The sequence below is a fragment of the Salvia splendens genome, chromosome 11 (assembly GCF_004379255.2).
Source record: "Salvia splendens isolate huo1 chromosome 11, SspV2, whole genome shotgun sequence".
NCBI lineage: Eukaryota > Viridiplantae > Streptophyta > Magnoliopsida > Lamiales > Lamiaceae > Salvia > Salvia splendens.
The window spans coordinates 21,701,561-21,719,999 of NC_056042.1; the positions used below are offsets into that span (position 1 = coordinate 21,701,561).

The window sequence follows — 18,439 nt, forward strand, 5'->3', positions numbered from 1 at the left end:
TGTTGACATACGCCAGGCCCAAGCCCATCGTGCACTCCAACGTTATATGATTGAAGAACTTTGGTCACAGAGTCACTGATGTTTTATTGTAATTTTATTTAAATTCGCTTCTCGTTATATTCTGTTTTCCAATATTGTAATCCATCGAAGAATGAATTTATTATGTAATTTTATTTATATTATTTAGACATTTATGGTTTATTTAGTTTTTAAAATGAAATACGTTTTTTGTCGTATATTACGTTGTCTTTAATTTACATCAACAATTAAAAGTGAAATAAAATAGTGATGATGTGGAAAAGAGATGGGCTCTGAGATAGGCTCTGGGATGGACTCTCATTGCAGGGAGATAAGCTCTGAGATGGGTCTGCTGACATGGCAGAAAAAAATGGTGATAGGCTCTGAGATGGGCTCTGGAGATAGGTCACCATTGCTAAAGCTCTGAAATACTTTCTTCGCCCCTTTTTAGTATATGCAATTTCTTTTGGGCATGAGATTTAAGAAAATTGTGTTAAGCGGATAAGGAAAAGAGAATAAAATATGGAAAAGAATAAAGTAGAGAGATGAACATAGAATAAAGTAAGAGCGACGTGATGTGTTACACTTTGCCAATAAGGAAATGACTCGGCAATAATGTGACAATACAAAAAGGAATACGGCTCAGCTATGGAATGACGAATTGAGTACAAGATAAGTGAAGGCTCTAAATTAAACCAATGTGAGATTGTTAATATACATATTAACTAATCTCATAGCTCCATTATTGTGACTAACTTTAACCCATTATTTCTCAACGATAAAAAATCTATTTTAGAGAAAATGAATATACCCGGATCATCTACGCATGAACATGGATTGATTTTTATATCACTTTAACCTCTTACCGGGCTCCATTCCAACAATACTCCTATTATTTCATTCATAGTAGTTTCCGAGAACCATTCGATCCTTTCTCCTTTAGCAATTGTTGTATGAAGATGCCTCATCTGTCTTAAGTCTTAACTGAGGATTCCATAGTTTTCTCATTTTGGGGTTTTTGTAAAGTGCGTGTTTTAATACATTAAATAAAATTGGCTACACCTACGTGTACATAAACAAAAGATCCTAGTGGATGTGGAGGGGCCGCCGTCTTGTCTTCACATAGAAATTGTCCGCCTTTGTTATCATCAACACTTTTGTAATTGTCTTTTTGAGACCAATTAATACAGTAGTGGCTGATGCCAAATTCCAAGTGAAGGAAGCAAATGGAAGAGACGAAGAATCATAATCAGTTGGTGCTGGTTCACGGCGCGTGCCACGGGGCGTGGTGCTGGTACAAGGTGGCGACCGAGCTGAGATCGCAGGGCCACCGCGTCACTGTGCTTGACATGGCAGCTGCCGGAGCTGACCCGAAGCGTGTGGAGGAGCTGAGCTCCATATCCGACTACTGCCGCCCCCTCATGGAGTTCATGGCGGCGCTTCCACCCGAGGAGAGGGTGGTTCTTGTTGGCCACAGCTTGGGCGGCGTTGGCATATCTCTGGCCATGGAAAAGTTCCCCCGTCAAGTTTCCGTTGCTGTCTTCGTGACAGCCTTCATGCCCGGCCCCGACGTCTCCCTCTTGGCTCTCGTCGCCGAGGTCATGAATTTACAGTTTTTTTTTGGATGAGTACATCAATTTAAATTTTAAAGGCCACACCTGAGACCTTAGGCATCAGGCATCGATCTGTCTGCTGCTTCGAATTCAATAGAATTCTTTGTCTAACTAAAATATGGTAGATTTAACTTCTTACAGTATGAGAAGCAGTTGGATTCTTATATGGACACTGAGTTCCGGTTCAACAACGGGCAAGACAAGCCGCCGACGTCCATGCAGTTTGGGCCGGACTACATGGCCACCCACCTCTACAACCTCTCTCCTCCTCGTGTTAGTTACTCCATCTCTCCATGATTAGATGTCTCATATCTGACCAACACAGATTTTAATAAATTGTTTGACTTTATAAAGTAAAGTGTGTAGAAAAAGTTAGTGAAGGGTGAGACCTACTTTTATACATTAATTTTATAATAACATGTGAATGGCATGAGTTAATGGAATGTAGAGTCCACTTCCTAAATATAGTAAAAGTGAAATGGGACATAAAAGGAAAAACGAGACATTTAAAGGCAGACTGGGAGAGTACTTCACATTAAAGTTCGTTTGATAGGGAAGATAAATAAGACAAACTCCAAGATAACTGAGTTATCTACCTGACTCTGAATAAGACATATGCATATTGCAGGATCTGACCCTGGCAACCTTATTGATGAGGCCGATAGGGCTCTACGACGAGGCGGATTTGGCAAACGAAGTGGCTCTCACTAAACAAAACTATGGTTCGGTTCGTCGCGTGTTCGTGGTGTGCGAGGAGGATATGGTCCTGAAGAAGGAGTTCCAGGAGTGGATGATTGGCAACAATCCTGTTGATGAGGTGAACATCATATCTGGGGCTGATCATATGCCAATGTTCTCCAAATCACAGCAGCTATCTGCCCTTTTGCACCATATACCTCTCAAATACCATCACATTTCCTAGCTTTAGTTCCTTATGCTGAACACTTGTTTACATAACATTGCCATTGCTTTGGCTGTGATTTTTATTACTATTGTTACGTGATATCTTCTACAATTATATGAGTAGTTGGACCAGTCGTATACCTCCCCCGTCCAACAATAAAAGCCCTATTTTACTATTTTGGTCCGTCACATAGTAAGAGTCCTATTTCACTTTTAAATGATAAGTAGACCCTACATTCCATCACATTATTCCACTTATGTTTTATTATAAAACCAATATATGTAAGTGGGACATATATTCTAATAACTTATTCAATTCATTTTTATTTATATTTCTTAAAACACGTGTCATACCTAAATAGGACTCCTATTCTGAGACATACGAGGAATATAATTATTGTGTTTTCATTATAACGTGTTTTTGGCAAAGCATTTGGGAACATAACCTTCCAATGTTTGAATTGGTCCTATCGCACCGTGACAAAAAATTTCAAATATCTATTCATTTAAAAGTAAAAAACATACACTTCCTTTGTGAAGGTACTCTTCTTTTAACAAACATCCGTGCCGTGAAGTAGAGTCGTGGACCGTTTCAATATAGACCACAGATTCTTTATCATTGTAACTTTATCTGGGTGGCCCACAAACCCTAGGCAAGGTGGTTCGATTGAGGTGTTGTTCCAATAACCCATCAAAAATGCAGGCCCGCAATATGAAATTATTAAATTGTATTTCCTCCGTTCCGCTATAAGTAATTTATTTCTTTTAGATATGAAATTTAAGAAAATAATATTTATTAAATTAAGTGGATAAAGAATAAAGTAACACTCTTACTCTTCATCATTAGGAATCCCAATTTACTATTTTAGTTTGTCCGTCATTAAAAATTATGATTCATTTTTACTATAAATAGCAGCTTAATTTCGCATTCCACTCACATTTTATTACTTCATCCGTCCCATAATAAATGACATATTTTCCTTTTCAATTTGTCCCATAAAAGAATCGCATTTTCTTTTTATGAAAATTTTTTCTCTTATAGTATTAAGATAACATACTATTTTCTCTCTTCACTTAACATAAAAAAAACTACATATCCTGAAATCATGTTTCATTACCAAAGTGTGACATTTATTATGAGACAGAGTGAGTATAAAACTAATACTCGTACGTGCAACTATAAGTGAATGATTTCTCTTTCTTGGTTATCCTACTATAAGTGGTTGATTTCTCTTCTTTGGTTGTCCCACTATAAGTGATTGATTTTCATTTTTAGCTAGAAATAAAACATCTAATCATATTTTCCTCTTGATCATATTGTATTCTCTTTTTTATCTCTCTTACTTTATTTTCTTTCATATTTTATTATTTCCACTTAACTCAATATCCTTTTCTTAAATTTCATGTAAAAAGAACTCAATCACATATGGGGGCAGAGGGAGTAAGTCTGACATTTTATTATTTTTTTTAATCCACTTTCTTTTATACTTCATCTGTCCCATTAAAAATAAAACATTTTCCTTTTTTTGTTTGTTCCAATAAAAATGAAATGTTTCCTAAAATAGAAATAATATTCTCTCTACTTTTTCATCTCTCTTACTTTACTCTTTCTTCATTAACCCATAAAACAACATTACATAAAATCTTGTGCCAAAACCCAAATATTTCATATTTATTGGGCAGAGGGAGTATTTCTTAAACCTCATGCCGAACTCAAATGTGACTTTTAATGCCGGACGGAGAGAGTGGACAAAATAAAGTAGAGAGGTAAAGAAAGTGTAAAATAGAGGGAAAAAAGAAAAGCAAACATGCTACTTTTACTAAAAATTGAAATCTATCACTTGTAATTGATTAACAAAAGAAACCATTCACATATAGTGGATTACAGTGAAACAGAGGAAATGCTAGTTATGCCATAATTTGAAATATGGATGCATGCTGGGCTGTTGAAGTGAGTATCTTCACTGAAATCTTATGATATTAGAAAATAAATACAAATAATTACAAACATAGATGAAATAAATACATAAATTATTTACTCAATTTAAAATGTGAATCAACATCTGAAGCAATGTCAAATTAGAGATTTCACCATGTAATTTACGGATAAAGCTTACAATGAAACATAGGATATATAGGCACAAAAACAAAGCATAGTCATACCCACAATAAGCCTAAATATAAATTGTACAGAAGTTAGTTCGATAGTCGTGGTTGTGAATCTTTCAAACACTCTCTCTAACTTAGAGACTCGCAACTCACAAGCAATTTTATCATTTTATCTAATTTGTATACATTTAAGATTGTCTAATATTCTTTTTAATTTCCAAGATCAATTAAAGTTATGTATAACTTCAATTTCTTTAAGGTCACCGTCGTACTAAACATATCTACTGAATTATTGCTTCCAAATATCTTCTCAAGTTGTAGGATTTTTATAATTAATAAGTATCAAATGTAATGATATTGTAACTCTGCATGGTTTATTGATAATAAAACATTGAATTCTTTACCAAGAATATGAAAGTTTGATTGTCACTATATATAATACTCCATCCGCTTAATAATAGATGTCACACTTGGGTAATGACACGTGATTTATGAGAGTATAAAATTATTTTTACGCATACTAAAACAATTTTACAAAATATATGCATAAGATACATAATGAATTTTCTAAGCTCTAATTAGAGAGTCGGGCCGTTACAAAAGAGCCGATTGTTGATACTCCCTTTGTAGCTAAATCATATTCCTTTTTGAATTATCGCACTATTGCTGAGTTATTTTCTTTTTTGGCCAAAAACAACATTTTTTCTTTTTTTATTTTACTCTCTTTCTTTTTTTTGTACTTTATTATTAATTACTTACCTCACTTAACATAACGGTCTCTAAACTATGCGTTTTGCACGCAAATAGTACCTAAACTTTTAAAATATCGTGGGTAGTCCCTGAACTAAGGTATAATCACAATATTTTTTTTACTTTTTCACTATTCATCACAATTTTGCACCAAAAATGACCCCAAAACATGAAGGGCATTTTTGGACCTTCATATCTTGGTACTATATTTGATATTTTTTTTTCTTTCTCTCTAGTACTAAATATGATATTTTCTTATAGTTTGAGTACCTAAAATGATATTATTCAGTTCACTTTTTCAATCACTTTATGTCATATCTTCTTTCTCTATCTTTCTCTAAAAATTTTAGGAAGTTAAAAAAAATACACTATTAAATTCTTAAATATATTAATTATAAAAATCAAAATTATAAATTTAATTATAAAAATAATATGTAGCAAAATTTGTTTTTGATTGTGATTTGATTATTTTTTTAATAATAAAAAATAATTTTTTTTAACTAAAACTAAATTCTTCATTTTCAATTACTCATAATATTTAATATTAAAAAAATTATTGAACCAAAATCAAATTAAATTTAGCTAAAATTTATAATCATAATTAAATTTATAATTTTAAATTTTGTTCCATACTTAAGAATTTCATAGTGTATTTTTTTATTTTAATTTTTTACTTCCTAAAATTTTTAAATAAAGAGAGAGAAAGAAGATATGACATAAAGTGATTGAACAAAGTAAAGTGAATAATATTATTTTTGGTACTCAAACTATAATAAAATATCATATTTAGTACTAGAGAGAAAAATAAAGAAAATATCAAATCTAATACTTAAATATGAAAGTTCGAAAATGCCCTTCGTGCCTTGAGGGCATTTTTGGTGCAAAATTATGATGAATAGTGAAAAAGTATCAAAAATGTGATCACACTTCAGTTAAGGGACTATCTATGATATTTTTAAAGTTTAGGTACCATTTGCGTGCAAAACGCATAATTCAAGGACCATTTACATCTACATTCTTTTTTTAAATAACGTGTTGAAAGAAACACTCATACTTCGGAGGGACAAAGGGAGTACTTGCAAAGCCACCATTGGAATCATAAAATCCATCCCAAAGTCAGAATAAAAATTCGTATAAAGAATAATTACATAATTGATATATGTACACAATCGCCGTGCTTCCATAGAGCACCAAATTCGATGTGGCTGTAAAATAGAGCTCCATACAATGAATGTATTCACAGCATATCCATTCCAAGTACATAAATTCATATAATTGGCTGTAAGTTAGAGCTCAATTTACATAATTTAGCATAAAATATTCACAGGCAGCATTACAAGTACATAACGGAGAGCTGGAGACGAAAAATAGCAGCTAGCGCAAGTCAGCTGAGCATCGTAGGATGCCCGGTTTGGAGCATCCTCTTGAACATTTCCATTCCAAATGCAGAATCTGACGAACTACAAGAAGGCAATAGATAACTCAGCAGTAGGAAGCTTCATATGTTGCAAATAGAAATAAAATTCACACAAAAGGTGACCATTCTTTGTAAGCACCAAGACGATGTATCAATCATGACTAAGCCTACTACATTTTATTGTTTTGGTCATTGCAATATAAAAAATGGTAGATAATCATCACAAGAGACACTTCATTTCCTCGCGCAAACCGTAATACTTCTCTTTGTTTATCATTACAATGGATCCAAATTTGAAGAAAAAATAGAAAGCGTTTGGTAGTGAGAGATCACTCATCTTATAGCACTACCACAATTATACTGGGAAAAAGTCGATCTTACACAAAATCCTTAACCCAGCATGGCTTACTAATACCAGCAGAAAGCACTACAAATCTTAACAAAGATGAATAAACACAAAAGCATAACGTTTGGCTTAATTATGGGAAGTTATGAATTGCACCAATTCATTTTCTAGTAGTTCTACTTATTTAGTTCTATCATTATTAACTTTTCTATTCTTCAGAAAAATGCTACCTAATTAGAGGGCAGTAGGGGTATGTGAAAGTGCAAACAACAAATGCATCTTAATGGGATGTCACTGTTCGTATCATAACTCTCTTTTGTTCTCTGAGCTGAAGTAACTTAATGATTCAATCTATTAGAATAAAAGCATTGAGCATGTGGACTGTGGAGACACAAAACTTATCATGGCGTGCACATGGATATGAACCCATTTAGAATACAATGTAAAGGAATTACAATTGCTAGTTTAATAATACAAATCACAATTAAAAAATTCTAACAGATATCTGAGACCCAAGGATATGTTAACCATTAATTCAGTACCCTATCATTTCAGGACCAAATGATCTATTACTAATTTATTAATGCTGTTAAAAGAATATGTACAGACATGCCTATTAATTAACCACATCATCTACACATCATTTTGTTCACAATTAAATTAAAGAGACTCAAATCCATAATTAGGAAAAAAATAAAACAAATAAAACACAAATCTAAGTCTACATGGTCTCTCTCTCTCTCTCTCTCTTAATTCCACCATCTTTGGCTCCCAGCAAAGGAGAAGGCAAGCTCAAACATTAGCACAACTGATTCTAGATTAACAGCCGATCACAATCATAGCATTGAGTACTAAGCACAGTAAGTGATTTTTCATTCGTATATAACAGCACAAATTCTTGATATTTTATGGTATGCTAATTTCAACTATGGGGTATTGTAATTCTATTTTTCAACCTTGTCAAACAATTACTCATGGTGGAATTCAGAGAGAGCTTACTGGAGAGTTACAAAACCCTTCACAACAGCAGACATAGATTTTTATGTAGGTTATTATTGAATAGATTTAATTTTGTATTTTGAGTCACTTAATTTAACAGAAGAAAATGATGTGTCTAGGTGCATTGGTTATAAAATGGCTACTAAGCTTCCATTTGATGGCTTTTAACACTGCCTTAATACAAAGTCTTATATTCAGAGTTTTAGATCATTCATAGTTTTCACCTTTAATTCCGAACTCAAATAGTTAACCTATTGTTATGGTCTTCTAGTAAGTTATTGATAAAACCCCTATATAAGTATTATTAAGAATTTATTGTCGTTTAAAATAATACATAAATATTGTAAAAAGGTTCCACGCACTAGAAGTTCAAACACACACAGTGAGCATGTCATTTAGATACTATATCAACACCTCCAAGGAAAGTGGGTGCCATATATCAGCTTGTATACAATGCCAACTTCATGGCAGATTTTAACTTGCAATAAAAAAACCATAAATGTATTGTATTCAATATGCAATTTCAAAAGGAAAAGAGGTAGTATGACCTCTAAAGCTTAAGCTGAACTCCTTTTAAAATCATGATATAGCAGTTGACAAGGAAAGACTGTAGATCTATAGTATGTAACTGTGTAGTAGTAAGCCACAACAAGTATTCCGCGTCACCACAATGCAAAAAAATAACAAAAGTAAAAATACCTTGAGATAGTAATTTCATAGGGGAATGAAACGCCTTCAAGGTTTGGTATTGGAGGAATGTGATCCTTCTTTTCATTCACAAATCTAATTATCTGGAACAGAACATCACGAAGTGAAGCTTCTAGTGCCGCACGGCGAACAGTCCTTTCCTCAGCTGCAATAATACCAAAATAGTAAGAAGAGAGCAGGTACTTATGCTGTATCTATGCCTGTTTACTGGGAAATAAGATAATACCTTCAGGATCGACTACTATTTTGGAAGAGGTGGACTTTCCAGAATGTCCTTTCTGATGCGGTGCCACATTCAAGTTTATGTACCACTGTTCCCAGTAAAGGCGTTCAACTTTATTAGTGAACCATGTAGGCTGTTTGTTTTTTACCTCATAGAAGGACAAACATATCTGCATCACTATACACTGTCAAAAAATCTGAAGAATGGTTGAAATATCAAGAAAGTGAAACAGAAAACAGAGAGAACAAAAGTGGAAACCCCTCCAGCAATGCTACACAACATATAATAAGACAGAAGGGAAGTGGACATGCCTCTAGAGCTACACAATAAAAGCTAATCAGACCTATCAGTACCTCACCTTCTGAGATTTTAATTCGATTAGAGAAAATGTCATGTACGTGTGTCACATGGGCATAATCTTCAAATATAGAAAGTACCCAAGCTTGAACAAGCAAAAAAGTTACAAGCTTGCGGCAATAAATACCTGATTTTTCTTATTCGGGTGCTTGTCCACCCTGTCTAGGAATTGGTCAATCTTCTCATCTACTTTCCTCTCAAGTTCGACATCACCACATTGCACCTGCATAAGTAGATACTAGAACGTGGTGAGCATACTACATTAACGAATCCAAATAACTAGCACTGAAGTTAGAGATATGGATCCCTGAGCAAAAACAGTTCATTCATTTTCAACATGAAACCATACACGACATCTCATCCGTAGGAGGAGATGCTCTTTTTACATATAACGATAACTGGGAACCTCATAAAAGTTTCGAGGAAACATTAGGCGGAGCCATCATTTCTGTATTTATGAAGAAGTTACAGATATTTGACTGTCAATCTGCCATAATAGGATATAAACCAGGCTTACTAATGATTAAATAAATAACGCAGAGTCCTAACAACAGATGAATGTTTCTATCAAAACCAAATTAAAATTATGCTGACAATTTGAAATATATTGGAAGCTAAACTGATACACCAACATTGCACTGAAATATGATAATTCAATAACTAAAAACAGGCAATGCGCAGTTAAGAAACATGAAATTACTTACATATGTAATCTCGAAAAGTTCCAAATCAATGTCTTTTGGGCGCACAAGCCCTAAAGCTCTGTGGAACAAAATAGTGTGCAAAATCCTGCAATCAACTTTATTATATTACAAACTGCTTGGCACCACAGCCTTTTCTAATTGCAGGAAACTGAATTCAGGAAATCGAGTACAATATCAAACACCTCCTTCATCAAGTGAAACCACACAGTAACTGCTGATTAACAGTATATTTCACAATAGATATAACCCCTCAAAGTAAATTAAATTCAATCACCAAACCTAAGATCTAGAAATAAATAAATAAATACATCAATCATCAAAGCAAGTCAAAGCACGGTTCAAATTCCCCAGGGAATTATCACTGTTTTTTTTAAAAAAAAAGGAAGAGAGATAACGAACTTACAACGAAGAACTTCGTGTATCTCAAAGTGCTCAACATCCTAATAGAGTGAGAGAGATGAGACAATTGCGCGTAAGATAAGTTCAATTAACAGCTAAACAATATTCACGACGTGAAGATTTACTCACGAGTTCTTTGAGTTGGCAGATTTCGCAGTTCATCAAGCTTTGAAAATCAAAGAGAAATTCGATCGGAGAGAAAAGAACGCACTGATTAACGGCAGCTCGCTGCGTCGAAGTCGTCAAATATATACATCAAAAAAATTACGACTGCAACAGAAATACTCCACATTATTTGCTCAAACAATGAAAAACAAAAAGAAATAGTGAAATAGCACTAGTAGTAGTACTAGATAAAATATAAATATATAACCATAAATAAAATTAAATGAAATAATAATATACTAAATCGTCTTTTAAAAATATAAACTTGGGCAGTATTTGACTTCATATTGTAATATAATTATATTTGCACAATAAATTTTACATGTGATTCAAGGATTGTATTAAAATGAGAATCACTTTTAAAATAAATATGTACTAGTAATGAGAACCATTAGATTTAGGAGCAGATTCAATTTTAGCTTGCCACGTGACAGACTTGTTTGGCTATGTATTGTAGATTGCTTGATTATCTTTGATTTTGTATCACAAATTATTTGGAACCATATGCCGAGTTGCTTGTCTATATATCGCAGATTGATTCTCTATGTATCGTAGATTGCTTGTCTAGGTTGTCATTTTAACTACGGTGTCACGATAGTGCTATGATTTCGTATCTCGTATTGTTTGGAACCATATGTCGAATTGCTTGCTTATGTATCACATATTGCTCGTATATGTATTGCAGATTGCATATTACATGTTGTCACATTGTCATATGTATTGCAGATTGCATATTACATGTTGTCACATTGTCACTTTAAGACTGGTGTCACCTTAACGCACCCCTATCAAATTGTATAATGTACAATGTTATTACCAACCATGTACAAATATATACTCCCTCCGTCCCATTAAATATGCAACATTTGCTTTTCGGCACATGATTTTATGTAGTGTTGTTTTGTGAGTTAATGAAGAGAGAGTAAAGTAAGAGAGAAGAAAAAGTAGAGAGAGTATTGTTTCCATTTTTAGAAACGTTTCATTTTTAATGGGACAGACCAAAAAGGAGAACGTTTCATTTCTAATGGGACAGAGGGAGTATATGTTAAAAGCAATGAATACATTCAACAAATACTTATAACATGAATTAAGGGTATAATGGAAGAGGTCGTTGTCGATGATGAAAATGAGGGGATAGTACTGGCATGAAGCGATGATGTGACATGAAGGTTGGGCTGAGAAGATAAGGGACGGCACAATGGGCGTCGGCTGAGAGGAGTTGCCATGGAGGATGTGAGAGCACAATGAGTGTTGTCACTAGTCACTAAACACATGATATAATATTTTTTTTTTCATACATAGGAGTTCGAGATACATTCGGCAAGCAAACTGGCCTGCCACAGCCCCTCGTGGCTCGAATACTTTAGCTTCCCTCCGACGGGTTCGGGCGTGAACTAGCCAACGTTGGCTCGTAGACTGCACTCCCTCCGACGAGTTCAGCCCCGGTAGACTACCCGCCACCCTCAGACGCGTCCAGACTTGAAAGCTTGCCAAGCCCCAAGGAAACAACCTTGAACAGGCCCACAGGGAAATTAATCTCAAAGTCGCGCCATCCAAGAGTCGAACTCAAGACCTCCAGGATGGTGCCATATCCTTGCCACCCTTCTCAACCACATGATATAATATCTTATTGTATCTATATTTAGTGAAAAAAATTTATGTATTTTTTCAACTTTTTTACTACCTTATTTCATGTAGGAATAATTATACTTTTATCTTTTTTTTTAGAATCATCAATTAATTTTTAACTCATAATAAATATTGATTGTCATGTACATATTGTTACTTATTAATTATTTTATTGGTGTTTGCATTATTGGATGCACTGAATTGTTATACACTTTGGAAAATGTGATTTTGACCATTTGTTATGTAAAATTAGATCGATGGTAAAAATATTGAGACATGAATAATCGAGTTTAATTTGATTCAAATATCCATTTAAAAAATATCTAATTCAACTCAAAGATATTTTGTGAAATTCGAAGTATACGGATCAGGTGGCTAGATGATATGAATTCGGAAAGCGCTAAACTGTCTACGGTGGAGAAAGTGAGGTGAGGTATGACAATGAGCCAAATTGGAGTTTGGGTTTGATTCAAACCGGAATATTTTTTTTCAAGATGATGTATAAATGCTCTTCTAAGACCACCATTATCTTCATCTTCGAAAGTGCTTCGCGTGAGTACATTGCACGCTTTAATCAGAGTTCAGATGAGATAGTTATGAACATTTTACGTAAGCCGCGCACACTAGAATGAAACTCATGACCGGGCGTTTTTGATGCAGTGTATTCCAAAGAGTTTGCGCTGATCGGGCGATTTCAGAGACAATTTCATGCAACCAGGCATTTTTGTTCGGGAAAATGAAAATTCTCTGAAAAAAGGCTCCTAGAGACAGATTTTTGAATTAATTTGGGTGTTTTTTCATCTCCCACCCCCTATCTATAAATAAGGTATTTTGATTTCATTTGTAATAGTTAAAGGTGAGTGTAGAGAGTTTGAAAGTCTCTTTTGGGAGCATCCTTCCCCATGTTGGGTAAGAGATATGTTTGGAAATTTTAGAGTCGGGCTATGGATGTTTTGTGGTTAGTGTGTGGTTAGTCATTTGATAAAAATATGCCACTAGTATAGTGCAGCTAGTGGTGGAGCTCATATAAATGGTTGCTTGGATGAAAGTTGTTAAGGGTTACTAAGGTGAAAGTTGCCTAAGGTTGCTATCATTTTTTTGTGAGGGTTCTTAGGTCTCTGATAAGTCTCGTTCTAGGCCTAGGTTAGTGGTCACGATAACGTGCTTAAGTGGATAATATCTGCAAAAATAATTGTTAAAGTGTGCAAGGTGAGGTACTAGCTAGGAGGAAAGGGTTGGAAGGAATTCAGGTGAAAGGGCGCAGGAAGGGCACGAGATGGAATGGATTGCTTCAAATGATCATCTATCTAGAAGGGGCAGAATCGTAAATTAAAGAGAAGAAGCAACCCTAGGGGTTGGGGCAGACCGCCCTATAAATAGAAGATCGGCATTGATATACTTGGATTTTGCATGTGTTGAATTTATGGGGACTAATTGGTTTTGGACTAATATATTTAATTAGTGGGCTGGCCCCATGATATTAAATGTTGAAGCCCAACAATTTGTGTGGGCAGTCCAAAGGCTTGCCCAGCCCGTTACTTACATGTCTCATCGATGGCCGCCACGTGTCCAGTCTCCCGGATCATCAAACACAGCCGTTGGATCCAGGGTGTGTTTGTGATGTATGTTAAGTGAGGTGCCGCTTCGCCTCTCTCTATTATTCTATCCTCACTCTCTCTCTCACTCTGCAGTGCGATTCTCTCTACTTTCTCTCTCTACATCCACGGCAGTCATCGCTGGTTTTCTCCTCCGATCCTTTGGTTTCTACCAATGAATCCTTGTTTTAGTTGATTCTATCGGTGAAGTTTTGGAGTTACGTTACTCTCTCATTTTCCTTGTGAGATTGTGTCGGACCTGACCTAGGGTTTCAGATCCGGTGGGTTGGGGTGTATTGTGTGAGAGATTTTGTGTAGATTGTGGAAGATCCGTGGGTTTGGTGGTAATTGAGGGCCGCGGTTGGGAACTGGTGGTAGCCGGTGAGACTAAGGTTTCTGGCACCTGTGTTCGACGGTTTCTCACCTTGTGACTTTGCTTGAAAAGATAAGATGTCTTTTATCCAAAAGTGGTTTGTCAAAGAAATTTTGGGGTGAAGCGCTGTACACTGCCTGCTATTTGATAAATAGGCCTCCTTATGTCCCCTTAAAGGGAAAGTGTCCTATGCATGTGTTTTTTCTGATAGAAAACCCAATCTGTCACACGTAAGGGTGTTTGGGTGTAGTGCTTTCATTCACTCTAAGAATGATAAGCTTGATCCAAAGTCTAAAAAGGGGATTTTCCCTGGGTTAGGGATGAACCTGGTCTTAGCATGGTTATCAGTATGGATGTCATCTTCAATGAAGAAGACTTCCCATGTATGGTGTCCTCTAGTGCCCCTGCTTCTCCAGCCTTAGATGGTGAACCTCTTAGTGAGGTGGAGCCTTCTGAGGAGGGTCCCTCAAGTGAGGTGGAGTCTCACGACAGTGATGCTTCTACCGAGGTGGAGCAGGTGTGGAACTCCTCCCTTATAAACCCTGATATTATCCCCCCTGACCCTCAAAATGCCCAAATCCCTGAACCTACTGTTGACAATGAGCCACAATCCAATAATAATCCAGATTTACATGACTATCAGTTAACTAGGGATAGAGTTAGAAAGGTTGTGAATCCTCCTAACAGGTTTAATGGTCATTGTATGAACTTAATTGCTTTAGCTTTCAATGTGTTTGAATCTGATGGTAATGAGCCTCAATCTTATAAGCAGACTCATAAATCTAAGTTATGGGATTTGTGGTTTAAAGCTATGAGAGAAGAAATTCATTCCTTGTTTGTCAATAAGACTTGGATTCTGGTGCCTTTGCCTCCTGGTGCCTCTGCAGTTGATTGCGGGTGGCTGTTTAAATTGAAAGATGAAATAGAGGGGCTTAGGTACAAGGCAAGGTTGGTTGCCAAATGTTTTACTCAGCAAGTGGGGATTGATTATACTGAAATTTTTGCTCCTGTGGTTAAGTTTACTACTGTGAGAATGATGCTTGCTTTGTGTGCTCGCTTTAATTGAGAGTTAAAATAGATGGATGTTAAAACTGCTTTCCTTCATGGTGATTTACATAAGCCTATCTACATGAAACAACCTGAAGGATTTGTTGATCCTAAGTTTCCTAATCATGTGTGTTTACTTAAGAAAGTCTTGTATGGTCTGAAACAGTTTCCTAGGCAGTGGCATATCAAGTTTAATACCTGCATGCAAAAGTTAGGTTTTGTAAAAAGTACTTTTGATGCTTGTTTGTATGTTAAAAACTTGGATAAAACTCATGTGTTCTTGCTGTTGTATGTTGATGATATGCTCATCATGGGTCCCTGCATTAAGTCTATTATTAAACATGTGCAATTTGCTTTATGTGAAAATTTTGACATGAAAGATCTTGGTGATGCAAAAAAGATATTGGGGATCAATATTCTCAGGGATAGGAAGTCCTCAACTCTGGTGCTTCACCAAGAACCTTATGTGCAAAAAATTCTTGAAAAGTTTAATATGCTTGGTGCTAAACCTGCTTCTGTTCCTTTGGCTGCACATTTTATGCTGAGTAAGGACCTTTGTCATAAAACTGAATCTGAAATCAACTCTATGAAGAAGATTCCTTATGGTAATGCTATAGGCTTTGTGATGTATCTCATGGTTAGTATTAGGCTTGATATTGCCTATGTTGTTTCTTGTTTGAGTAGATACATGTCAAACCCAGGCCATTTGCATTGGGAAGCTCTTAAGTGGTTACTTAGATATTTGAAGAATACTGCTAAGTATGGCCTTTGTTTCTCTAAGTGTGAACCTGGTGTTGAGCTATGTGGTTTTGTGGATTCTAACTATGCCAATGACAAAGATAAGAGGAAGTCTACCACTTCATATGTGTTTACAGTTTGCAGGTCCTGCATTAGTTGGAAATCCCAACTCCAACACATTGTAGCCTTATCAACTACAGAGTCAGAATATATAGCCATTACAGAGGCTATGAATGAGGCAATCTGGTTAAATGGGGTTCTCTTTGAACTCAAATTCCTTAAAACTGTCCCTGTGTTATATTCTGATAGTCAGTCTGCCATTCAGTTGTGTAAAAACCATGTCTTCCATGATAGAACTAAACATATAGATGTTAGGTTCCATTTCATCTGATATGTTGTGGAGAAAAATGAAGTTTTGTTACAAAAAGTGCATACTGATTCTAATCCCACAGACAAGGGTACAAAGTGTCTTTCTGTGGATAAATTGCTCTCATGTATCAAAAAGTTGCATTTTGATTTTGGTTGAGCATGTGCTTGTCCCGGGGTCTTAAGTCCTTATAGACTAATCGGCAGCAGCCATCTGGTGCCTAAAGGAAGATAAAGTCCTACATAATCTTGAATAGAAGATCGGCATTGATATACTTGGATTTTGCATGTGCTGAATTTAAGTGGACTAATTGGTTTTGGACTGATATATTTAATTAGTGGGCTGGCCACATGGTATTAAATGTTCAAGCCCAACAATTTGTGTGGGCAGTCCAAAGGCTTGCCAAGCCCGTAACATACCTGTCTCACCGATGGCCGCCACGTGTCCAGTCTCTCGGATCATCAAACAAGCCGTTGGATCCAGGGTGTGTTTGTGATGTGTGTTAAGTGAGGCGCCACTTCGCCTCTCTCTATTATTCTATCCTCACACTCTCTCTCACTCTGTAGTGCGATTCTTTCTTCCTTCTCTCTACTTTCTCTCTCTACATCCACGGCAGTCATCGCCAGTTTTCTCCTCCGATCCTTTGGTTTCTATCGATGAATCCTTGTTTTAGTTGATTCTATCGGTGAAGTTTTGGAGTTAGGTTACTCTCTCGGTTTCCTTGTGAGATTGTGTCAGACCTGACCTAGGGTTTCAGATCCGGCGGGTTTGGGTGTTTTGTGTGAAAGATCTTGTGTAGATCGTGGAAGATCTGTGAGTTTGGTGGTAATTGAGGGTCGCGGTTGGGAACTGGTGGTAGCCGGTGAGACTGAGGTTTCTGGCACCTGTGTTCGACGGTTTCTCACCTTGTGACTTCCTGGTTGAAGCGTGTGGGGAGGTTCTTGGCCTGGTGTAGTCACTGTTGTGACCTGAGCCAACTCCTGTTACTCCTGAACTTTGAGTTTTCTGTTCTGATTTAGATCCTCCGGTATCATTGTGTTGTGTTACTGATAAGTTTACTCAGTGTGCAGGTACTAATCGAGGTGGCTTGGAGGTTCAAGTTTGGTGACTGACTTGAACAGAGCTTGGACTCTGATTAAGGTTTCTTATACTTAGTATATTCTGTAATCTTGTTTCTCTTTTGTATTTGGCTTGTTTCCTCTGAGTCTAGCCAACTCAGTAAGCGGTGTAATAACAAAAGAGGTCCTAGTAACTAGTGTCATGGTGGTCTGATCCCTACAGCATGGTTTTAGGGTGTAGTTTTATATGAATCTAATCATATTTGGTCTATTATTAAGCGTGTTTTTATCTACTTCTCTATTATGTTGATATTTTAACCATTTTGTGAAGAATGTGTAGAAAAATGCACAAAATATGTGGATATGAAGCAGCCTTGGGTTGAGACGAAATAGCTGCGCGTGGATATCTTAAATGTCTTAATCGGAGTTCAGTAGAGGAAGTTATAGTCGTTTTACAAAGATTGCGCGGAGTAGTGGCGAAGCTGGCGACCCGCCGGGTTCACGTGCAAATGAACTTGACGACCTGCGAAAAATGGCGCAGGCTTGGCCACTCGCCAGCTTCGACGCATAACGAACCAGGCGACTCTCCAGCTTCGACGAAAGTTTATTACGCTCCCAAAGTCAACCCCCTAGGTATTTATATGCCTAGGAAACGCCTCCTAAATGAATTCTACACGTCTCCAACCAAAAAATCCTAATTTTCCACCTAGGAAGAAGAGAAGAACGAGTAGAGGACGAGTGTTCATCGCAAGATTGAAGACGAGGACTGCAGTCCGCCCAATCAAATTTTAGGAGTTCATATTTAAGTTTTATCTTTGTTCAAACAATGTTTTTGAATATTTCTTAGACTTTTGTGATAAACATGAGCAGCTAAATCATCCGTTGAGTTCTACGGGGAAGATACAATGATTATTATGTTTA

At 36.2% G+C, this 18,439-nt stretch overlaps 2 protein-coding genes across 3 annotated transcripts; one reads left to right on the forward strand and one right to left on the reverse strand.

Annotated features, from left to right (window-relative positions):
- Positions 1 to 1,106: 1,106 nt before the first annotated feature.
- Positions 1,107 to 2,674, forward strand: LOC121753790 (probable esterase PIR7A). Of its 2 annotated transcripts, none has more exons than XM_042149047.1 (3): positions 1,107 to 1,616; positions 1,773 to 1,904; positions 2,260 to 2,674. In XM_042149047.1, the coding sequence occupies exons 1-3, from the start codon at positions 1,245 to 1,247 to the stop codon at positions 2,551 to 2,553; spliced, it is 798 nt and encodes a 265-aa protein (XP_042004981.1). In that variant the 5' UTR covers positions 1,107 to 1,244; the 3' UTR covers positions 2,554 to 2,674. The 2 variants fall into 2 exon arrangements, with proteins under 2 accessions (XP_042004981.1, XP_042004982.1); XM_042149048.1 differs by having other exon boundaries at positions 1,773 to 1,901; positions 2,257 to 2,674.
- Positions 2,675 to 6,509: 3,835 nt separating this feature from the next.
- Positions 6,510 to 10,855, reverse strand: LOC121755178 (autophagy-related protein 101-like). Its single transcript, XM_042150464.1, has 7 exons — positions 10,676 to 10,855; positions 10,547 to 10,587; positions 10,148 to 10,232; positions 9,571 to 9,666; positions 9,090 to 9,255; positions 8,855 to 9,008; positions 6,510 to 6,853 (listed from the first exon to the last, which is right to left on the reverse strand). The coding sequence occupies exons 1-7, from the start codon at positions 10,706 to 10,708 to the stop codon at positions 6,778 to 6,780; spliced, it is 651 nt and encodes a 216-aa protein (XP_042006398.1). The 5' UTR covers positions 10,709 to 10,855; the 3' UTR covers positions 6,510 to 6,777.
- Positions 10,856 to 18,439: the final 7,584 nt, after the last annotated feature.